General features: G+C 35.0%; 1 protein-coding gene across 1 annotated transcript in view; it reads left to right on the forward strand.

The window, feature by feature from the left end:
• SGCZ (sarcoglycan zeta) overlaps positions 1-23,296 on the forward strand; it is a 391,368-nt gene that overhangs the window by 329,430 nt on the left and 38,642 nt on the right. The window contains exon 5 of the mRNA XM_088524689.1: positions 16,090-16,212. Coding sequence (XP_088380815.1) covers positions 16,090-16,212 — 123 coding nt within the window. The remainder of the gene's footprint in view (positions 1-16,089; positions 16,213-23,296) is intronic.

Genomic DNA, 23,296 nt, shown 5'->3' on the forward strand with positions numbered 1-23,296 from the left:
AACCAAAACAAAATCTCAAATACTCTCCTGGTTGCTGGAAAATGTAAATGGAAACTGATAGGTCTGCCAGTCAGTCATTCAAATAGAGTCTGATAGTTTACAAAGTATAAAATACATCAAATCAAAGATCTAAACAAAACAAAAATAACAAATCCTCTACTTACCAGTTCATTATAGATTCTTTTTCTTTATTCAGTGTTTTTCATGTATTTATTCCCTGTTTTTAAATGCACCATGTGATCAGAAATTGTACTTACTGTGTTAGTAAATATATACTACTAAAGAAGTAGTATTTAGTGTATTTTTTGTGAGTAGAACAGGACTGAGGCTATGCATGGCTATTTAAAAACACTTACTGAAAAATTAAGTACAACATAATGTTCTAGAGCAATTAGAAAATAATACATATTGGCTGGGAATAGATTGAAAAATACAGGTGCACTAAAACGTATAGATATGTGTAAAATACTAATGTATATATCAATTTGAGAAGACATCCCTTAGTCTCCAGGATTTTTCATTTTTTCGTTTTTTCACAATATTTATGGGGTTTTTCTATCTTGTTGTCATGAAAGATCTGTTACATTTTCTCATTAAGGTGTTGAGCAGAAAACAATTGATTCTCCTAAGCAGTGGCAACAGAGTATTAATACAATTACAATCTTGACAGAGTGCAGGGGATGCACTGATATGAGTGTTTTTCATAAGATGTAATACTAAGCTTTATCAGTATCACCATCAAATAATTCTTCCATGTAGTAAGCATTTTGGATAAAAAGAAAAATAAAGCAATAACAGTCTTGCTTGCTGGAGAAAAGGGGATATTAGAAAGAAATTTGGGAGGAAAAAGAGAGAGAGAAGAAAAAGAGGTTTTCTGCCTCACTTTAGGAAGCTTAAGACATATTCTACCTTGAGATTTGATGTTTTTTATTTCAGTTGCAAAAACTATATATATCTAAGTAAACGTCACACTTTGACACCATATTTTATTATGGTATAGCCTACTTGGTTCCACAATATAAACGAACAGTGAGTCTTGAACTGTAATTAAATATCAGTTTTCATTTTTTTTCAGAGAGCTTGATAGAACAAACTAAGGATTTACACAAATTTGAGAAGGGGTAGGATAATGATGATTTACCAAAAACAAAGCCTTTATGGTAATGTATCTCTTTCTACTGAACTTTTGTGGGGCAGGAGTCTGAAAGCTGGAAGAAGGTTTCTCAGGTTTGTCGGAGTCAAATCTTCAGCCTCCATTAGGTTTTTATGGGATTTGAAATCTCTCTTGAAGAAGCATCTTAACATTTAGTTTTCCTTTTACTGGTTTCTCCTGTTTTAAGCTCTCAGTTCTACTCTCGACATAAACCACTCAAATATCAGTAAACTTTTCCTTAACTTTTCCACGTGGAATTGATAACTGGCCTAATGTATTTCCCAGTGCTATGAACACAGACACACTCTGTGACGCTAAACTATGCTCCGAGGACATAGCCCTTTTAATACTGGAGATACCAATTTTATTTCAATTCTCTCAAGTGAAATGACTATTCCTGAAGCCCATTTATTGGGGTGTGCTCCAGTATCTAATGACAAAGACTACTTTTCTACTGGTTCTTGCTGCCTGAAGCAAGAGGAACTGGCCCTTTGAGATGACTGAAGGAGTAGGAATATTTAAGCATTTGTTTATTTCTCTGATGATTATTCCAGTTCAGAAGTGATCTTTTTCCCCCCAGAACACTCTATCTGGTAGTAATTACATATATCAGCTCATATTGCTGCTAGCTTGTTTAATGCACTGTGTTTCCCTGTGCATCAAGGCTACGCTCAGGATAGTTTTAAGTTAAATCACAGATGTGATCTACACTGAGCTTTCATATTGCCTGGAGATTGTTGCTTCCAGTTGTAAAAATCTTTGGCAAACATGTGCCGAATGACACACCGTCTGCACCGATTTTCCTAAACGACCACATCAAATGAGTGTGCAGAGGTAACCAGAGTTGCCAGCAGATACAGATGAGGAAAATTAACCCAACACCTGTTCCAGCCATATTGTACCTGCCACGGCCTTTATGGAGCACAGTGCTGTTTCATCTAGCGCCTGTATTATTAAAACCCTTCACTTCAGCTGATAATTGCTAAAAAGGTGAGTTACCTGTGGCAAATATTCACTTTGCCTGAAATAGAGAAGATATTCTAGTTGCTGACACCCTTCTCATGCTGTGCAGCCAACACTGAAATTGTATGCCTGTGTATCCACACACCGACCTACTTAAATACATCACACTCTTGTTTAACATCATAAAAAGTAGAAGCCTAAAGAAAACATGTGTTCTTATGTTATGGTCATTAGGGCGTCATTAGTTTCTCAATCAGCTAGCAGCTGGTGCAGAGTTGTCTGAAGAGGGCTGCTAAATTGCAGTATTGTATTTGCATCATTTTTATTTGTACTTCACCTTCCTATTCTTTTTCATGAATGCTGTATGGCCTTTACTCCTATTTATTTTTAAGTAAAAATCTACTTTTGTTATGTATAAATTCTTCATACAATATTGCAAAACTCTTAAAAATAGTTCTTATGTCTTATTTAATACTTATTGTTTAGTACAAGCACTCACAACTGCCAGTACAATCAGTAGAAGTTTGAACATTTTGTATAGGAATTAACAGGCACCTAAAATTAAAAATGTATTGTTCCCTCCTTTCCAAAAATTTTTGCTGGGTAACGTAGAGCAGAGTCAGGTAAATTTTGATTTTTTGGGGCAGGTAAACCATGGCAATGTTTGCTGAAAAGAGAGAAGAAGTCTTTCCTATAGCATGTTTGCTAATAAAAGGGCTTTTTTTTTTTTTTCCTGTTAGTGGCAAACCTGCTGTGGGAAGTCTCTGCTTTCTTCAAAGCTGTTCTTTGTCCCTTCCCTGGTGCCGCCTACTGACCCAGCAGGGCGTGTGGTGGCACCCTGAGAAGCAGGAAAATGAACAGTGGAGGAAGCAGTGAGTTGAAATACCTTAAAATTATGTTTAAAAAAGTGAGATATTTAACAATGTAGAAATTATGTATAGTAGGAGCATTCTGAAAAGAGAGAGGAATACCCCCACTTTCAGGTAGGTGGTGTTGCACTCCTATGCATGTGTCATCAGTGGCATTTTGTATGTATTTGACATGGCTTCTGGCAGTGACGTTACAAGGCAATGGTTTTTGACTTTAAGGTTAAAATTGCTGCTTATGTCAAATTTCAAGAAAGAAAGTTTTTCTGTGTGGCTTTTGGAATTGTACCAGGCAAGACTAAGACAGTCTGAAGAGCATCAAATTAAAACTGTATATTAAAATTGTAAATGGGAAATAGGCTCCCCCCGGGAGCTGGAACAACTGTGCAGTGAAACTCTTGATAAATCAGATGTCCGGTTCTGTGAGTCCCTGTGAAAGACAAAATGTTTCTGTGGAGGAGGGTAATAAAACATTGTGTAGCACGTTCTAAACTAGGAGGAGTGAAGGACAAATATTCTAAAAAATAAAAGGTAGCTGAGGGTACTGGGTGATTCACTAGTTGCACTCTTAAGTAGTGTAAAGTCAAGTCATGACTCTGGGTCTTACGATAGAAAGGCTGCATCCATTACCAGTGTGAAATGTGTTTATATTGACTCTGAGCGCCAAGGAGAGAAAGTCACAGGCACAATAGTGCTTTCTTTTGGGATCTGTGTGGACTGAGCTAGAAGACAGGGCACGGTGTAGAATTTGGAAAGGCATATGCTGTATTTATTCTTCTCGGTGAACGGACAGGTGTTGATTTAACAGTGAGAATGAGATTTTTTAGTTTACGTAAAGATGATCCTAATCTAAATCAAGATTTTCCTTTGCTGTTTGAGCCTACTGCATATATGCCATGCAATAGTCATTCCCCATAGATATTCTGACTTCTTGGAAACCAAAAAAACTTTTTACAAATGGATGTCACAGTGTGAAGGGTGTTTTGCCCTCAGGTCTTCCTGGGACGTGTGGTTAGGAAATCACCAGATTTGTATCCTGGATCTCCTTGGTCCTCAATTATTAGACATAACTTTTAAGACCAATAGAGCATATGTGATACACACAATGTTTATTTACAGATTTAAGATGCAAAGATGAGCATTCATTGATTTTTTGTATCTAAGTTAGATAAGGAAAACTTCACATCGCTCCCTTCCCAATCCTTGCTTAGCCATACCCTTTGCATTATGCATTCTGCGAAGTTACAGTGACATGACTTTTTTTCTCAGTCCATTTTTTTCAGCTCTTTTTGCATTTTAAACATTTTTCTATTAAAAATGTATCTGTTGCCTAATATTTTAACTTGTTTTAACAATCAGTTAAGTACTTATACGGAGAGTGTCTAGATGGCTTGGATTGAGCCTCACATCAAGTTGTTATATATTTTGAGTGTTTAAATACTAAAATGTAATATTTTGACACAAAGTTTGTACAGCAAGGTAATGACACTTTCAAGATATAAGAATATGAATAATTTAATTTGACCTGTCTGCTAGTCTATGGTAAAAATACATAGTTAGATCTTTTAAGCTGAGGTAAATGCGAGATAGTTTACATTAAAAAAAAAAAAAATCAGTCTTGTGCTTAGCACAGAATTAAAGGATCTCTTGTGGCTTTGGGAAGTAGCAGAGAAGGTAGAGTAGCTGCTGCCTTGGGGGCCATATGGGTTTCGGTTTATTTCTGGCAAAGTGCATGATGTGAGCCAAGAGCCAGGCAGAAAATGAGCCTTGTTTCTCATAGCAGTTCAGATGTCTCTCTGTCTCCGTTGGTCTAAATTCTGGAAAAGCCTTTATAGAAACCATGTGGACTATAGAAGTTTTGTAGCAGGATCTGATAAAATACGTAAGAGTATTTAAGAGTAAGATATACTCTTAATGCCTCTGGCTAAGATGCTATAAGAATCTACCTCCATTAATTAATTATCTTGCAGTGTGGTATTAGGAAAAAGGTTCGAAAAATGGTCCAAATTTCAACTTCTCTGCCAGCATTTCAATGGATCTCCCAAAGTAGCCTTTCCAAAATGAACATATTATTTATTGGAAATTCATTCATATTGCTACTGAGATTCTATGTTTAAATCATCTTGCAATAATAGAAAGCCATGTAACTTGTTTGTTTCGAATCAGCATCAAGAGCCAGCAACAGCTAATGAGGTAGTAAAAGCCAGTTTACTAATGAGTTGCAAAACGCTCTTTCTTACTGTTGTTTCTATTTCTAAGTTAGTGACATTCTCTGTGCTGATCTGCTTAAGTACATTTGATATTCAGCCATGGTGAACTTAGCCTATTAGTTACTAGGCCTTGCTGGATTGAAAAAGAATATTTTTTACATTCATTATCCAAATTAAGTCACAAATGCATTTAAAATATTTGGTATCATCAACTATTTGCCATCCACTTTGTGCTTCATTAACAAGATAACTTTTAAGAAGAGAGATACTTTATACAGTATTTTGGATTTATTTTAATAATTAATATACATCTTCATTTTTAAAAATATTTTTTCATATCTTTCATATCATTTTAATACCTTTGTTATATGCTATGCACAGACATAACACTATATTACTGTTTAATATTTCAAATATTTCAATATTTCAAATACCCCATGGTTTGAAATATATCTTACACCATGCTTATGAACTTCCAAATGAAAACCATCCTAAAAACATAAAGAGTAGTTATTTAATTGTCAGTTAGTAAGACAGGTGCTATACACGTTTTTTGTGTGTGTGTACATATTACCATATTTAATGTGAAATCTCCTTCCTGATATGTAAGCATTTATCTTCTCACTTTTTGTGCTGAGAATGCAAAATTCCCCTATGAAGGACCATGCATGGAAGCAATAGTAGGACAAAAAACTATATTCTGTGCAATTTCTTTGTGGTTATGAATTTCCAGGAAGGGAAAGCTGGTGCATTGCTGGTTCTAAACAGAAATCACCTGCTCAGAGCAAGTCTGCACTGCGCCAGTGAGGTCCCTTGATTTCTGTTCTGTCATCAAGAGGTCATCTAAAGACCTCTTCTTACTTCTGCATTAAGTGTAATTTTCCCCCTCTGCCTTCTTCAAGCTCTCTAAAAGTTTTCCACGCTTTGGGTTCATCTTGGTTTTCTTTTTCTTTCCACTCCACTTAGTTGAGGAAAGCTAGGATAGCAGGACACAGCTTGGGCTGGTTTGTGCCAGAACTTGTAGCAACCAAATCTGGAGAGCACCTTTTTGCTGTCTGCAATTGTCAAAAATAAAAGGCGCAAAGAGAGCCCTAAATCACTGATTTTGAAATCATATTACCTTATTTTATTTTAAATGCAATTCTGAGTATCCCCACTGTTTCTAAATATGTCATTAAAATGAGGAAAAATGATATCTCAATCCTCAAATAGTTAATCCTGACTGTTCAAACAGATGCATTTCCTTAAGATGCCAGAGGACTCTGACAAGTGGTTGGATTTAATTGTGAGAGTAGAGGCCGAGTGGGAAGAGGTCATTAGTGCTTTGCATGGTGGTACAGAAGTGCTAGTGTTTAAACGTTAATCTATTGCCATCTATCTTGCTGTTGTTACCCACATGCTGTCAGCCAATACAGATAGTGGAACTGCCACCCAAATGTTCAGAGCAGGAATAAGTAGTTTTCTTTTGTAGGAGGGAGATCCCCAAAGTCAAAGAAATAGATACTGTTCACAGGTATCTTAATATGTTTTGAAAGATGCAGTTTATATTTTGAAAAGTATTAATTCTTTAGGTTTATTAACTACTAATATTTCACTTAACTGCAAAATCGGGGTCTATGCATGTGTTGTGACATTTGAAAGGCTGCTGCTGGGTGTTAAGCATTATTAAATTACCTGCAGCATCTGGCCCTTTAACAAGTGCCTGGCAGGACATTAAGGTTTTATTTTCACTCTTTTTTTCTCCTCTGACGTTCAGACAGCTCATTAATTTTGGTAAGAATGTATCATGCTGCCTAGGAATGGCTTATGTGAAGGATGTAAGAAGGGCAAATAAATGTGAAGCCATTTTGTAATTAAATGCAAAAAATATAGTTCATAAAGAAAAAAAAAGTATTGAGATCTTCTGATGCTGTCCTTCAATGCTGCAACAAACACTTAGGAGCAGAAATTCAGCAGCATGTTGCTGCTGTTGAAAATGTTGGAGCAACTGCAAATAGACTTATCAAAAAGATTGTGAGGAGTAATTTGATTCAAGACTTAGAGTCTTTATTCAGCTAAGTTCTCTTTAAAAACCTACTGACTCATCTAGAGAAAATTAGATTCAGTTTCTATATGTGGATGTAGATAGTCAAGGTTGGAAAAATTATCCATTTGCACATAAAAAAGTCATTCATGCAAAGCCATGAACCCATTAGATGTAAGGTCCCAGTTCATATCTATTAGATGTCTAATATCAACCCCCCAAATCCGCTAGTTAAACCTCTAAGCTAGAATTTACTATAACATCTTCCAGCTATGAGACATTGCCACTATTATGTCATAATTACTGTGTGGTTTTTAAAACTATATTTTTATCGCTAATTTTTCTGTCTGCCTATTCTATTCTGTCTGCCTATAGTATCATTATGCCTGAGTCCTGTAAAATACAAAAATGACTTCAGTAAAATATTGAAACTTTACTATCACATTGCACAATGCTAATTAATGACCGTGAATAAGAAATAGCTGTTTTGTTGTGCTTATTTATGAAAATACTTTCTTTTTTACATTATTTGTCTTTTAACAGTTTTGCTTCCTTTCAGAACAGTATGGAGTTTCTAACCCCATACTATGCCAGTACTAGAAATTTTTAATTCTAGTGTTTGTAAATTGGCAGAGCAGTCTTGTAGTTTAGTCATAAGCACACAGATGGCATTTAAAGATATATTTAGTAATTGCTTTTTTCTGTACAAATAAATATATCTCTGGCAATATCTGTTTCTTCCTTAGGATACTCTTAGGTTGATAAATATTGTAGTTGCAGCTGAATGATGAACAGATGGCACTGAATGCATGACTAACTGATTATTTAAGGAAATCTGTTAGCTATCTTCCTGTGTATGAAGAGTGTTCTGTATATCTGAAATTAGTCACCTGGAATAGCTATCACTCAATGAATCACTGATGTCAGTTATAGATCTAAATAATATAAAATGAGCAGTTTTTCCAAATCAAAATTAAGAACTACTTTGCCATGAAAATAAGTTATTCCAACATTAGACTCTTAAAATTTATGAGTTTCCAGTTGTGAAGTTTTGGATCAACAGTCATTTTGGAGAAACTGTTTGGTTACCCTGAGCTCCAGTGGATTACCAAACCCTTCAGCTCTTACCACATGACGTTGTCAGGTGCTAGTGAAAATATAGAAATATAAAAGACATTTGAAGTTTATTTGCAAGTCAAAGACAGGTGGAAGAAGATAATGGAGTCCATATTAGAAAATCAAGGGGAGAAACTTCAGTGTTGAACTGATTTTAGAAATACAAGAAATATTTTTTAATATTTCCTACAAAACTTATTTGACTCTGGTAGCTCATGTTCTTTATTTGTTTCCTTTCCAAAAATGCATTGAGCTAAATTGTTCAATTCAGACAGTTTAATTTGCATTTTGAAACCTTTTAAAATATTATTTAGTGCATTTTGAGTGATACAATGCGCTAATTGCTAGGCACAACTGTGTGTATATATATACATATATATATATAACTGGACAAATAGAAAGTGTACCACAGGGCAATAATTTAATATAGAGAATACAAGTAAAATTGTTTTAGTTAGCTCTTACTTTCTGTTAGTAAATAACCAAAATATTTGAAATATATAAAAACAAGTTTCAGAATATACATGTTGTCTAATTTTTTTTACTGATAAGTAGGAGAAAACAGAAATGTTTTCCTTTTTAAGTGTTCACAAAGCAGGATACATAACAGAAAACTGCAATATTTTCCTTTTTAAGTATTCACAAAGCAAGATACATAACAGTTAGTAAAGAAAGGGAAAGGTCACAAGGTAAAATCAGGAAGAGAAAAGGTAAAGAGCCCTTAGGTCAGAGGGGTGTCTTTCACTTCATACCCCAGTGAAAATCACTTCAGGGTGCTAAAACACTTAGAAGAAAGGTATTTGCACCATTAGCGGTTATTTTACAGAACTCACAGATGACAGATAAGATCTCAAAGGATGAGGATAGGTCAGACATCAAGTCCGTGATTAAGAGAATTAAAAAGCAAGGATATAGATGCTCACAGATAAGTGATTCTCACTACAATATCTGGGAATTTTTTTGAACATTCAATAGAACAGTCAGACCAAAAATGCCTAAAGAAAATATATGGTGATAAATAAAAACAGTTTAAGAGAGGAAGAAATGACCTTATTGCCTGGAAAATGTTACATTTTCTCTGGGAAAAAAAAATGATGTAAGGTGTTTTTGTTGTTGTTGTTTTTTTCTCTTTTAGTTTGATCTGTGTGATAAGAAAAATTCACCCTCCCTTTACTGTCTTGCTATTGCTGTTGCCATTTAATTTGATTGTGCTGTTCATTAAGCACAGCATGTGCTCCTGTATCTCATACCACGTACTGTTCTCTCTTTTTTAAAAAAACTCTCTCTTCTTTTCAGTGGCATATGCTGTAAATAATATGTTCCTAAGACTTAATAGGCAGCTTTGAGTTTTCATAAAACATGTAATTGCCAAACAGCATAACAATAACCTAACTCAGCTAGTTTAGACGGTGGAAAAATTCCTACAAATTTCATATTGAAATGTAAAGCACAAACTGCTGCAGTAAGTCTCAGCTTCAGAAAGGAATGCAGTACGATTTCATACAGACTTTCAGTTGTGCTACAAAAGTGTCATAACATGAAAAGCTGAAAGTTCCAAGTTTGAGGATAACATTGATGTCTTGAATTGCTCTTGTTTTTGTTTAGTATTATTCTGTTTACATTCATCATGGGAAATAAACTTTCTACTCTCACATTTTGGAGAATCCCAAAATACTTAAGAATTATCATTAAGTGAACGACATTAATTGGACATGTAGGCTTAGGTCAGCAAAAGCTAAGTTGATCAAGACAGCTATAAGAGAAAATAATCAAAAGTAGACTGTCTATTTGCTGATATTAAAAAGAAGGATACATGGACTACACAGGAAGATATATGTAATAAATGTAATGAAATGTGAAGAAAATAGTGAATACTATCTATAATATGTTTATAGCAATATGAAAACTTCAGTCAGGTTGGAAACTCATTATGCTACATTATGCTATCAAGGTTGTGTTTTGAATAAACTAGATGAGATTGTAAGTAGAGCAAAAAGTAGAGCAAAAAGAAATCTTACACACATGATTAGATGCCTAACACATCTTTTTTAACTGAAGTTCCATATCTAGAGACCCATATGAATGATTGGGATACTGTAGCTAAAGTTACAACTTGCCTGCTGAGTCATAGGAGCAGAAGAGGGATATTCTTTTATCCACTACAGAAGCAAAGTAAATATGTAAACTTGAATTTCCAGCAAACTTTAAGCTAACTTGATTTCATTCATCCATGCATATTTCACTCAGCTGATGAAAAAACAGGAGCTATGGCAGGCCAGAGACCTGTTCAGCCATCTCATTTCTAAAAACATGCAATGGAAAATACCACATGATAGGGATAGTTGGAAGAAAAGCACAGGTTTGTTTTTGTACAGGTATGACTCCATATAGAAGAGCATGGAGGGCACTGTCTACTGCAACTTTTGTACAGCTCTCATGCCTACATACCTGAGGTCCCACTCCCACCACGTACCAGGAAGGCAAGCTGAAGGGACCTGAATGTGCTCTGCGTGTTGCAAAGGCGGCAGATCTGTATAGGTCTTTTCAAGAAGTTCTTAGGAAGAAAGATTGCCTAAGCAGGCAGATTTTTGCCGTGTCCAAATCACGGAGCCTAGTGGGTCAAAGAAGCAAAAACTGTGCTGCCACCATGCCTGTTTGTGTCAAATGGTTCTGCTTCATCGTCTTCATTCGTATGGATTTTCCCTATGGAAAGATGAGTGGCTTATCTCTACACTAAAACCAGTTGTGCTGGCCACTGTTATTATGCACTGTAGTCAGATGCTAAAACAGATATGTGAATTACTTATTTTCTGGTCTAACATTTGCTCCGTTTTTCCTTTTCTGTATCCTTACAATTCAGACCAGGAAACCTCAAAGCCTCTCCCAAAAGTAGTCACCTCCTAACAGATCCACACCAAGGATGTCAAGAACTAATGGACCCATCTAATTCTTCTTTAGTTGTGACTTTAACCCTTTTTTGATATATAACAGAGTAGTCCCTTTTCGTAGCAAACAGAACACGGAGAGTGTTCCTATTGCCAACAGTGTTTCCTTGCTCTCAACTGAAAGCTCACTTTGTTCAACTCCCTCAATGCCTCTCTTCAGCTGGTAGGATTCCTTCACTCACACTGTTGTGTTTGCATTCACTGAATATGATCTGAGACCCCTGGCGGCCAAAATAATATAATACCTACCATTCCTATGAATATTAACAAAATTTTATCTATATGTATATTTCAAAAGTATTGAATTTAGACCCAGCTGGAGGCTGAATCTTTATTAAAAATGCTTTATCTCTTTTATTGCCAGTCTCAAAAGCATCAATACATTTTCAAAAACTAACTTTATTTGTCATCCAAAAATATCCTGAACTTCATAAATATTTAAATAATCCATTTTGTATTGAAGAATCAAAAGAATTTCATTATTTTTGCATTACAAGAATCATAAACTCATGATTCACTCTAAACTCCTAGCCTGGTATTTAGTTTATATCAGCTGATTTTATACGCATTTCTATATCTGATTTTGTTGTTAGATGGATAAGGAAGATGGTCTAGAAAACAGACACTACTGGTAGTGTTCATCTGTATCTGAGATGAGCATATAGAATTTCTTCATAAACAGAAAATAATCTTCCTGGAAAGAAATAAGACAAAGGAGTTTGCTAGGGATAATCCTTGAACCAGATTACAGCTACTGAGAAGCTGACTGAAGTGCTATCATCAGCACAGCTCAAAAGCTTTTCAGATGACCAAATTCTTGACAGGAATTACCTTTCCCAGCAAAATTTGGAGGATAGATTTACCTATGCATTGCTCCAGGCTAAGATATGCATTATCCAAGCAGAGATGATATTCTGGATTGCTTGAAGTTCAGCATACCCAATAGTGCTTCTTCTGCTAGGCTGAGCTAAAAAATCTGCAAATAATACATATACGTGCAATGTGTTTATGCAACTGCTTGCTCTTATTTCAAATAGAAAATGAAAATGTAATGAAACAGAATTCGGTTTTTGTGGCATTTATTACACTGTAGGCAGTGTAACTTTTCACAGCCATTGTCATGACATCCAAATCGGTTCCACATAAAAAGACCAATTTAGCATGTATTAATTTTTTAAATAATCTCTCCAGTGATTTGAATAAATCAACACCTATTTAAGTAGTAACTACATAATAATAAGGGATACACCCTTAGATGTATCCCCCTTCTTAGATATAGACCTGTTCTTTTAACATTAAAAAAGTATTTCTAATTCTGTTAATGCTATTTTGGACTAGCTGAGTTCTAGGGATGTGTTTATATAACATGAAACTGAGGATGCACAAATGCTGAGTATCTAAAATATAAATATTTTTTAGCAGAAGCAATCATGTTCATTACTGATTATAGCTCTAAGTCATTCTTCATGAAATGTTACATAATTCAAAATATAGTGAAGGAATAGGAGAGAGCATGCAAAGGTGGGCTGTTACCTGCAGCGATATAATGAATAAGAATTTGGTAGGTCTTTTTTCTTCTCTCTGATATCTCAAATTTCTGTGTGGTTCATATAGAGAAGAATATTTAAGAAGAAAGGATGGGCCAATGGTGGACACACTCTTTGAACTCAAGTCTGCCTGGTTTTATTTATCCCCTGTACCACAGACATCCTGGCTGACCTTTAGCTTGCTATGGTAGGAGAGATTTTTGAACCTGAGAACATTTCCTAGAAACTTGTCTTGCATGAGCTGTGTGACTGTGCCCAGCTGCAGGTTGTAGGGGAGCTCCAGGCTGAGGGAGCCCTCAGCCCTCGTCTTGCTCTGGTCTCCATCCAAAGGCACGTGGCTTCCAGCAGCAGCAACCTCAGTTGGGCTTCCAGCACGTCCCTCTCTCCAGGCCACCTCTGCACCAGTCCTGCCCTTGCAGAGGTGCTGGGAGCCACACCTGGAATTAGATCTACCTGCATTTTGGAGAAGGACAGTGCCCTTCTTCTGTAACCCATTTTCTATCTGCAGAATGAAGCAAGAATATCATGCTGTATATAAACATATATATATATATATATATAGTGATGTTTAAAGAATTTGTGAACTCTTTGATTATTGTCTTATTGTAGAGATTAAGTGCTATATTTGATCATAACGTGATCTGGTATTCAAGTGTTTCAGGCTTTTTAACAACTATATCCTAATGCCCAACATGAAGTGATGAAATTGTTTTAAAACGATCGTATTTGTTGTCTGCAAATTATTCCTATAACAGAATTCTTACTTGCACTTTCCAATAGTAATTCAAAATTCAGCCTACATGGAATGTAATAAGATTTGTCTAATTTTGAACACTACTTACCATTGAGAATAGAAGAGATGATTACTCTCACGGCAATTTGAGGGTCATCCTGTACTCATTTGTTTTGTGCCCTTGGGAACATATATCTTAATTTTTTTTTTTGTAGATAAAAAGCCGTAGAAAAATACCCCTCATTAACTGAATGTACATCTTTTTATTTCTTTCAGGGATAAATGAATAGCGGAGTGTGGGAATTGCCAAACATAAACTGCTTCTTTATGCATATAGTCTAATGTCAGCCAAAAGTTCTCTCTCTACACTGAATTTATACTCTATTATGGCAGATTATAACCTAAATAATTCTAAATGTCTTTATCCTTTCCTTCAGACTTACACTGGAAATTTAAGTGGCTACTGCAGACCAGTCTTATAATAAAATGGAGTTTAAAAAACAATTGAAAAGTAAAATTGTGCAGGAAAATAAATAATAAATTCCAGGAGAGTTTTGAGTTTATGAAATCAGACTAGTGATTAAAAAGAAAAAAAAATCTAAATTTTCCACAAGGGAATATATTTTAGGTAATTTTAAAAATTGTTTTTGTAAGTTTTGTATTATATGAATGATTTTTTCATTATATGCATTTTAAATTTTTAAAAATGAAAAGCAAATGTTCCCAGGCAAAAAAGGAAACACTGAATTCCAAAAGTATACCAAAATCAAATGTTTTAATAGCCTATGGATTTTTTTCCATTCTGACAAGTTATTCGTAAAATGAGATGGGACTTTCCTGTGATGCTAGTGATTTTGTCTATTGTTCCAAAGTTACCTGTTGTACAGAGTTGTTGGTGCCAAGGCAGTCTTAGGTTAGGCTTTGATAAGCCGCAAGTTTGTCTAATTTCCAAAGTTGGTAAGGCTATTTGATTTTTGAACCCTACAGTGTACAATTTTATTAGGGCAAGTTAAGGGCTGTTGCTTAGTGACAAGACATTTTTTTTTTCCACCAGAGAACACAATGGCAAAATATGAGTGATAAACAGTCATTCTCATACCTTAAATGGCTAAATAGTAGCACACATGCTGAGTAGCATGCTGTATGTTGAGTTACATCCAACATGAAATTAGCACTTATCATCAATAATTTATGTAAGAACTTCATTTTTTTTTTTAATCTCAGGCATCTTCCTTCAAAGCCACAAGTTTGCTGGGGGCACTTATATTCAACAAGAAAGCATTGGTCTTTTTTAACCTCCATGAGTCTTCCCATTCTGAAACATGAGAAGTGTTACAGAGAAAGCGTGCTTCCATAACACTGTCTAAAGAGGATTGCATCTTCGTTTCATTACTGTGAACAGTATTTGCTCATGACTACTAAATGTCACTGTAAACAATATTTTGAGCATCAAATAAAAGCTGTGTATAAATTTTTGGCGAATCATATATTCTTTAAAAGTAGGTCATTTGTAATTTCTTCAAGTATTTCAAACCAATGCATAATTTATTCTATTTCTTCTCTCATCCAAATTGAAATGACATGCAGGATATTTCTCTATCGATAATACCTTCCGTATGATTTTTATCTGTATGGATTCATGAGTTATTCCAGGACTACTTTAGAAATCTAGTTAGAGTTCAGTGAGAAAATTGACAAATAACTATTCTTAAAGCTCTTGAGCTTTGCCTTGCAACTAGTTACTCAGTACATGGTTGCTTTTCAGTGCCATTTCCATAGAGTTCTGCTTTCCCTGATGTACGGAATGAAAAGTGATAAGATAGGATTTAAATGACAAAACCCTGAAGGATAAAGATAAGGTCTGTAAATTGAAAAGCACTGTAAATTTCAGAGGGATTTGATATCTGCAAATTTTCTAAACTGTGCTATTATACGCAAACTGTAGACCTGTTGAATCTCAGAATTAATTTAAGAATTTGATGCGTTGAGATGATTTAGGAGTTAGGTTTCATAAAATATGAAGTAGCGTATGATATTTCAGCTCTTTTAAATCTTTTTGCTAGCCAGCTGTTCAAGTTCATAATAGAACTGAATGATTTCCTCTAAAAATGTCTTTCTGGCATGTTGAGTTGTTAAATGGTCTTCGTGGTTTAGGCTCATGTGTTATATTCCCCCCCTGTCAAGAATTTCCCATTTAAGCAGAACAAACCCCCAAGAGGTCTGCCCAAACAGACATTTCGAGATCTCAGAGCTTAAGCACATTCTGAATTCTTATGTTGCCTTCCACTCTTGGCACTCAACTGTGTTTTTCTATAGTGATTTTTAGATTCTATTCTGCAATAGTGAGATAGTTACACTGTAAGTATACTTAACAATGTTTCATAATAGAAATTGTCTATTAAGTTTACACAAAGCCATCCATTTTATATAAAAAAAAAAAGATTTATTTTGTGTGTTTTAGACATTCCTTGCACACTGATGATCGCTTGTATTTTTATGAAATATATTAGATGAACTATCCTCTTCATTTCAGGAGCTGATGCTGTGGAGGCCCAGTGTAAGAGATTTGAAGTGAGAGCAAGTGAAGGTGGAAAAGTTCTGTTTTCTGCAGATGAAGATGAGATTGTCATTGGAGCTGACAGACTCAAAGTAACAGGTACAGCAACAATAAGGTTTCTAAATGGATATTAACTCTGTGTTTTTATAGCCCTAGTGATAACTGAGCCTAAGCCTATGCCTGTTTACTAGCCTTAGTTCATCTATCCAACTTCCATGATTTCTTTTCCACTGCAAAGGAAAAAAATCTTAGTGATTCTTTGACCAACCAAAATATATTCCATAATATAACAAAAGTGGCTCTGGAGGCAAATTTGAAATCAGACTCTGCAGGACCAACTGTGGTATAAATTACCTTTACCGCAGTGATCTATTTTTTTTTTTTACAGATTATTCTTAATAAAACCTTGTTTTATGGTGCCTATACCATTTGCTTAGGCAATGTGCTTTCACAGTGATTAAAGCTACCATTATATATTATGATCTTTGGTTGTGCTATATGTGCAATATTAGGTGCAATATATGTGCAACTTTTTAAAAAGTTGTTAGGTAGTTCTACTACAGTTCTACTTCAGTGTAACACCAGACATAGTATTAAAATAGCTTTAGCTATGGTATTCTCTTATACCCAGTTCTGACTAGCCCCGGGAATTTAGGTTCAAGGTATAAACTTTCTTCATAATCTTCAGAAAAAAAAATATTGTTGCTATTTTTCCCCTTCAATTTGTATGTGATCTCTGTTCATCTTCTTTAGCCCACTGCTCTTTTTTAATACTGCTAAAGCATTTTATACCCAGCAGTTTAGTGATGCTGTGATATTCAGTATAATATTATAATTTTTATCTATTTACTGAATTAGTTGTAGGCAAGGGAAAAAAAGAAAGAGAATCGTACTGAACCCTGTTAGGATTCAAACTCAGTCAGAATGTTAAGTACTGCAGAGGGGTTAATCTTAGATGTACAATTGACACAACAGATTTCAAATAATCTGCCATAAATTACAAAATAAAGCATTTTGCAAAAGGCATTGTAGATTAATTTTTCTGCCATTAGGAAATCTAATCATATGTTGTAGATGTCAGTATTTTTTTTTTTTTTTATCAGACTTCAAAAACAAAGCCTGGCTCAGCCGTATTTAACTTCAAAGTAGCTTTAGTACCTGCAAGTTGCAACCTGTTGACTTCAGGGGGATTGAAAAGCAAATGAACAAATGGAAATAGTTTCGATGATGCTTAATATGGGATATAGCATTCTTCCTTGTGAAAAGGACAGGATTTTCATCTTAATTCTAGGAAGACTAAGTACCAAAAAAAAAAAAAAAGTCAAAGACTAGGAGAATCTAAATTAATGCTGCTTTGATATCTTTATCTGACTCTTAGAGATTATTGCATACCTGTTGACTTCCATCAGGGAATCTCACTACTAGAGTTGTTTGTACAAGTAATTGATTTTTGTTCAGCGACTAAGATGAAAACTAAACAAGAGAGATTTAGGATAACATTTAATTGAAAGGACTTTCAGTGAAATAGTGAAATAGAGAAATGATTTCAGGACTAAAGAAAAAAAGGAAACATTTTCATAATTTGCTTAGCCAAAAAAAATAAGAAAAGAAAGAAGAAAATAATTTATTTTTAAATAATCATTTGGAAATTGTTCTCTTCTTAAGTATCTGTTTAAAATAAAAAAAATGAAGTTGAGAGCATTCTTTCTAATACCTAGCTAATCATTTGGGGATCTTGAATTCAGATTTCATGAGAATACAATTTATAATGACTATGTAAAAGACAAGTGTTCAAAATGTTGTTCTTTAAATCCCTAGGACCTCCTTTAGTTTAACCTTTCCATCATCTCTTAAGACAAGAAAATTGTTATTCTTCATAACGAGGAAAAGATGTTATATTTCTGTAGTGATGAACTTTTCTAGAAGTGTCACACAGAAAATCCTCCAGTCCAGTTTTCTTCCCTGAAAGGCTTTTTGCAGCCTGTGCATTAAGTTCCAACCAAATAGTAAAGCCATCCATGAGCCATCTATGCTCTTTTATTGACTACAGTCTAAAGCAGAAAATATTAAACCTAGATTCCAGGAAGAGACTAAATGTTGTGAGATACAGCAGACTCTAGAAAACTAAAAATAAAATAAAATAAAACAAACTCAAGGGGAAAGTTAAAAATAATCCTGTCTTGGTGGAAAAACCAAATAAGAAAACCTTCCTTTCACATAGCAGGTCTTGTAATTCTATGCAAGACTTTAAAAGTCTTCAGCAAATACATGAAAGATGATGAGGCCCTGTGAGTAGCATCAGTCAGGTCGCATTACTTTGTGTGACATAATATGATTGATGAAACCTGGCAAGGCATCATAATGTCAGACATCAACCAGGATCTTTTTCCAGTGCATTTCTCATGCCTGTGTCTTGATGGTTGTCTTGCTTTGGGGTGGACTATTGGAGAGGAGTAATGGAAGAACAAGGGAAAAGAAAAACAATATCAGAAAGCAGAAATTAGCTGTGCTTATTTGGAGAGGAAACCATCACTCATAGTTAAAGTGGGGTACTACAATAAACTACTGGTTTTATTTCCTTGCCTTGCTGTGAGTAGTGTCTCTTTGAAAACACTTCACTGTGAGTGGGTCTAATAAATCATTAGTATTTGTTTTTGATAACTAAATATTCTGAGGCATACCTATTTCGCGAGTATGTGCAAGTCACTGTGGCAATGTGGGTTTTACTTTATCTGACATTTTCTGAATTCTGAGAAAAAATACAGACCTTTAAAGAGCAATCTATTGTAAGGTAATATAAGAAATCATTGATTAATACATACTTGACAGATGAAGCTTACAACTTCTCGTTGATTATTTTTGCAATGTTTCTGTTGTAAATTTGAGCATAGGCAGCCTACTCTAGGGAGAAACATATAGCAGAAACAAGCTTATAAATTCAGATATTAATATATTTCTAAAGCAACAAAGACATAACAATGCATTTTGTGTTTTAGAGAAATTACGGCTATATATTTCCCTATTAAGAATCTTACATTACAAAATTCACTTCAAAAAGTCACTTAGTTGCTTTTATTTAGACTTCTGCATAATCTCCTTTCCATCATTACTTTTGCTTTTTCTTTTAACTGTGCTAGTTATTGTCTATTTTGTCATTAAAGGAAAGAAAAAAAACAATCCATTACCTAGAGGTTGCGGTCTTACTGCAAACTTTAACTCAAACTATAGACCATCTGCAAAAAAGGGCCCATACTTCTAAGAGTAGTCACTAGGAACCCCATAAATAAAAACGACTTTCAAGTCTAGGCATACAGATTTCTTCTAAATGTTAATATTCTTTGGCTGACCCCTAAACTAAGGGTGACCTAGGAGCTGCAAAAGGAAGATGAAACTAATTTTCTGATAAAACATGAGCCAATAAGATATTTCCAATAAAACATTAATTCATAGAAACTAAATCTCAGATTCCTGCCTCCACTCCAAAAATCATACATCTAGTATCATAGTCTTCCTCTCTTTCCCACTTTCACTTAGAATCCTGAAAATTTCACCACATTCTTTTCAAGTTTTCTACAAAGGTACTCTGTGATGTAGGGGGCCCTTTCCATTGAGCCTTAGAGGGAATTCAGTGAAAGACGTGGAGATAACTATATTGTCATGGAACTGGGGCACAGGCCGAATTCCTGGTGGATTCCTGAGTTCATGAGGAATTTGCAAGTTCCTTCCCACACACAGTACAAGCCTCCTCCATCCCTTCCCCAGAGCCAGTGCGTATGGACAGAGGACCTGGAGCATCATGGAGTGCTCCTTGGCTCCCCCTGCAGTAATGGAGCAAGGGTTTGACTTCTGTTCTTCTGTTTATTTGACTTCTTTCATCTAAATCTCGATACAAAGTTCCCTGTCTTATGCTTTTATTTGATATTTCTCTTAATTACAAGATAATCTCTTTTATATGAGATTCTTGCAGCAAAACATGGAAACACCCAATTGGTGGCTCTTGCAGGTGAGAGGACAAGCATATCTAGTCTCTCAGCTGGGTGCCTGCCACAGATAATTGCGTGGAAGCAGATTAGGGCCGAGGTCCAAACACATTTTTCTGGGACATTTCTGAGACAGAAAGTTGTACTTCTTTATATAAAAACTTTCACTGTGTGTGGTAGTACAGTTCATCCTTCTTATTCTTAAGCAAAATTGTATTTATTGGCTTTATAATAAGCACTAAGCAAAATGGAAGTCTTCTCGTTACATTCTAAACAGAACTTTTTTTTTTTATTTTTGTATAAAATAACTCAGGTTTTCTTTCCTGTGACATTTGAGGGGAGTTGTTTAGTTAAGGCTAAAGGCACCACATCAGAAGCTTTATTTTTGTTTCATTAAACTTAAAATGATTTATACACATTGTACAAACATTTTGCTATTACAAAATGCAAGTTTATCTAGGAATTTTGAAGGAGAACACACTGTATTTCAGCCCTCATATTATTTTCTGAACATTCGTCTGGGCTAAATACTTCTGTCAGGCTTCACTATAGCAGTCTGCTTTAATTGGCTGTGATTTGACCTCTCACCCTTCCAAAAATAATAAAAGACACAAGGAAAATTGATTTCTTGTGGGTTTAGGTACCTTCTTCCTGAATCAGTTATACTTTCACATGTTGTTTTTTTGTTTCTTTGTTTTGTTTTTTTATTAATTGTGTTTTTAAAAGGCAATGCAAGAATTGATTTGCAAAGTAAACTACATATAGGTCTGTCAGCAGAAGTGATTTCTGTTCTACAGTCAAATCCAATTATGTTTTATAGAAGCAGTAAACAAACTGTATCATTTTTTCCCATAATCCAGTTTAGCTTATCAAGAAAATATTTTTCACCTTTTAAGAGAAGTAATTGTTTTGGTCTGTACTACTTTCTTAACTGCTGGCTTACTTTCCTGCATTCCTTATTGCTATATGTCTGAGTGAACTGTGTGAAAGGACCCAGGTCCTTTCTGGATGAGACTTAATTTTATTATGATGATAATTAAATATTTTATCAGTAATATTTTTGCTATAAAGTAAATAAGAAGCAGTAAAAACTTACCAGTTAATATTTTACTGAGGCTTTAGTAATGCTTCTATAGTGTTAACCTAACTTTTTGAGAGAGAAAAAACAGCAAGTATGTGGACCTCTGTATCTCTACCACATGAGTTGATATAACTAGGTGAAGGTCAATTTGTTTCCATATTTCAGACATGGTAATTCATCTATTTGTGGGAATTGTAATTGTAGTAAGGCTTGGACAAATAAAGTGGCATAGAAACTTTGAAGACCATTATGACCGTCTATGAACCTTCTTCCTTGTCAAATAGCAAAGTCACATAAAAGGATGAATTAAGAGAAGGACAGAAGAAGGCATGCTTCAATTTAATAGAAACCTTCTCAGAATAAAAACAGGACAGGAGGAGGTCAAATATACTTTCAAATCAGATCTGCATCAGGTAGAAATCACCAGATCTGTGAAGGGCTGCAAGTATCCTTTTCACTACAGTATGTTATATGCTTTAATGGGTTCAGATGGCTTTGATCAAATTTACTTTTGATTTACTTCATTTACTTCACTGGATGAAAGATCAGAGCTTCGGTGACTCAAGGAAACTTCAGTAGGTACCTCCATATTAATATGTGAATAATATTCAGAATTAACATGCATAGGAGTGCATCAGTACCTCAATTTTGATTTTGAGATTATGTTGTAGGACTGTGAGTTTGCAGGTAATTGAAAATAATATATAAAGGTCTTCTAGAGTAGTTAAAATGAAATGATGAAGTAGAAATATGGTTTATGGATATAAAAAGGAAATATGACAGAAATATGAGGAAATGAGGAATATCTCTGAATTCCAAATTACATTGAAAGAGTAGAAATAAAACATTTATAACAGCTACTGAAATATAGAGTAATAAATGATTATTTGATATATGTTGTTATGACAGTGGAAATATATCTAGTGTTTTTAGAGGCTGACTATGAATTTTGGTACAAATGCAAACGAAGATCTTGGATTTGCCATGTTCAGTTGGTGGATTGTCATTCAAGACAGATGGAGTTTGGAGGATGAGGGGGCACAAGATAGAGGGAAGCACTTAATCACTTTAAGCTGACTTACTCAGCCAAATCATAGGTGACACCAATGAAAATGCCGTGTTTGAAATGATATAAAAGAGACAAACCTCTGAGTAGATATGCCAAGCTCCCAGGTTCCTGAACACTGAATGAAACAGGATTCCTACATTATCATCTATGAATAATAAAAACTCCACTTTTCATATGTAGAATTTCTCTGTGCAAGGAGTAGAGTAATCTCAAAAATGTACTGAATGAATAGCATTTCTGAGAAGATTATTTGGGTATGCAGGAATTATTTGGTGTCAGGGCTTTTCCTTGTGAGAGCTCCGATTGAAGCTATTGTTATTATTCCAGGACTCCAACCACTTCACCCTTTCAGCACCTTCCTCTTGAGGTGCAGCTGTAGGGCAGGTATATGGGAGTTCGAAGCTGTTGCTGAACCAAAAGTTTCGTAGGCAGGTTAAAATGATGAGCCTGAATGAATAAACCTCTTGCTCAGGTTGTTGCATAGGTAGATTGATAAATGTCTTTTAGCTCAGGGATGAATGTACCAATCCAGCTCACAGGTAAGTACAATGAGGATTTATATCAGCCCACAGATTATTATGTTCATGGCTGGAGGAAATCATCACTGCAAGGATAAGAAGAGTTTGTCTTCAATATTTTGATTTTGGTATTGTAATGAAAGGATGCCGAGGTAGTGACTGGGTACAGGAATGTATTTAGAGAGAGAAAAACTTGATAGAAGAAGTTCCTCTGAAAAGGGAGCACACCCAAGAGGAGACAATTGTGCAAGCAGTCCTGCCAGCTTAAGACACTATCATCTGTTTTATACAGTTATTCCAAATAAAAAGTTCTCAATAAGGCTGTGTTCTATAGGAGGCGCATAGGGATGGCATACACTGAGGGAGAAGTCAGGAAAAGGGGAAAACAGCAAAACTGCACCATTTGGATACTTGTATAGAGACAAATAATCCTTTTCTCTTGTGGGCTGTAACATATTTAATTCTGTTACAAAGGAGTTATGCTTTGATTCTCCACTCCTCTGAGGTGTTCCTTTGCAGAACATAGCCAGCAGCA

This window comes from Tinamus guttatus, unplaced genomic scaffold, assembly GCF_059628265.1.
Source record: "Tinamus guttatus ecotype Peru unplaced genomic scaffold, ASM5962826v1 Tinamus_guttatus_pri_ptg000213l, whole genome shotgun sequence".
In the NCBI taxonomy this organism is placed as follows: domain Eukaryota; kingdom Metazoa; phylum Chordata; class Aves; order Tinamiformes; family Tinamidae; genus Tinamus; species Tinamus guttatus.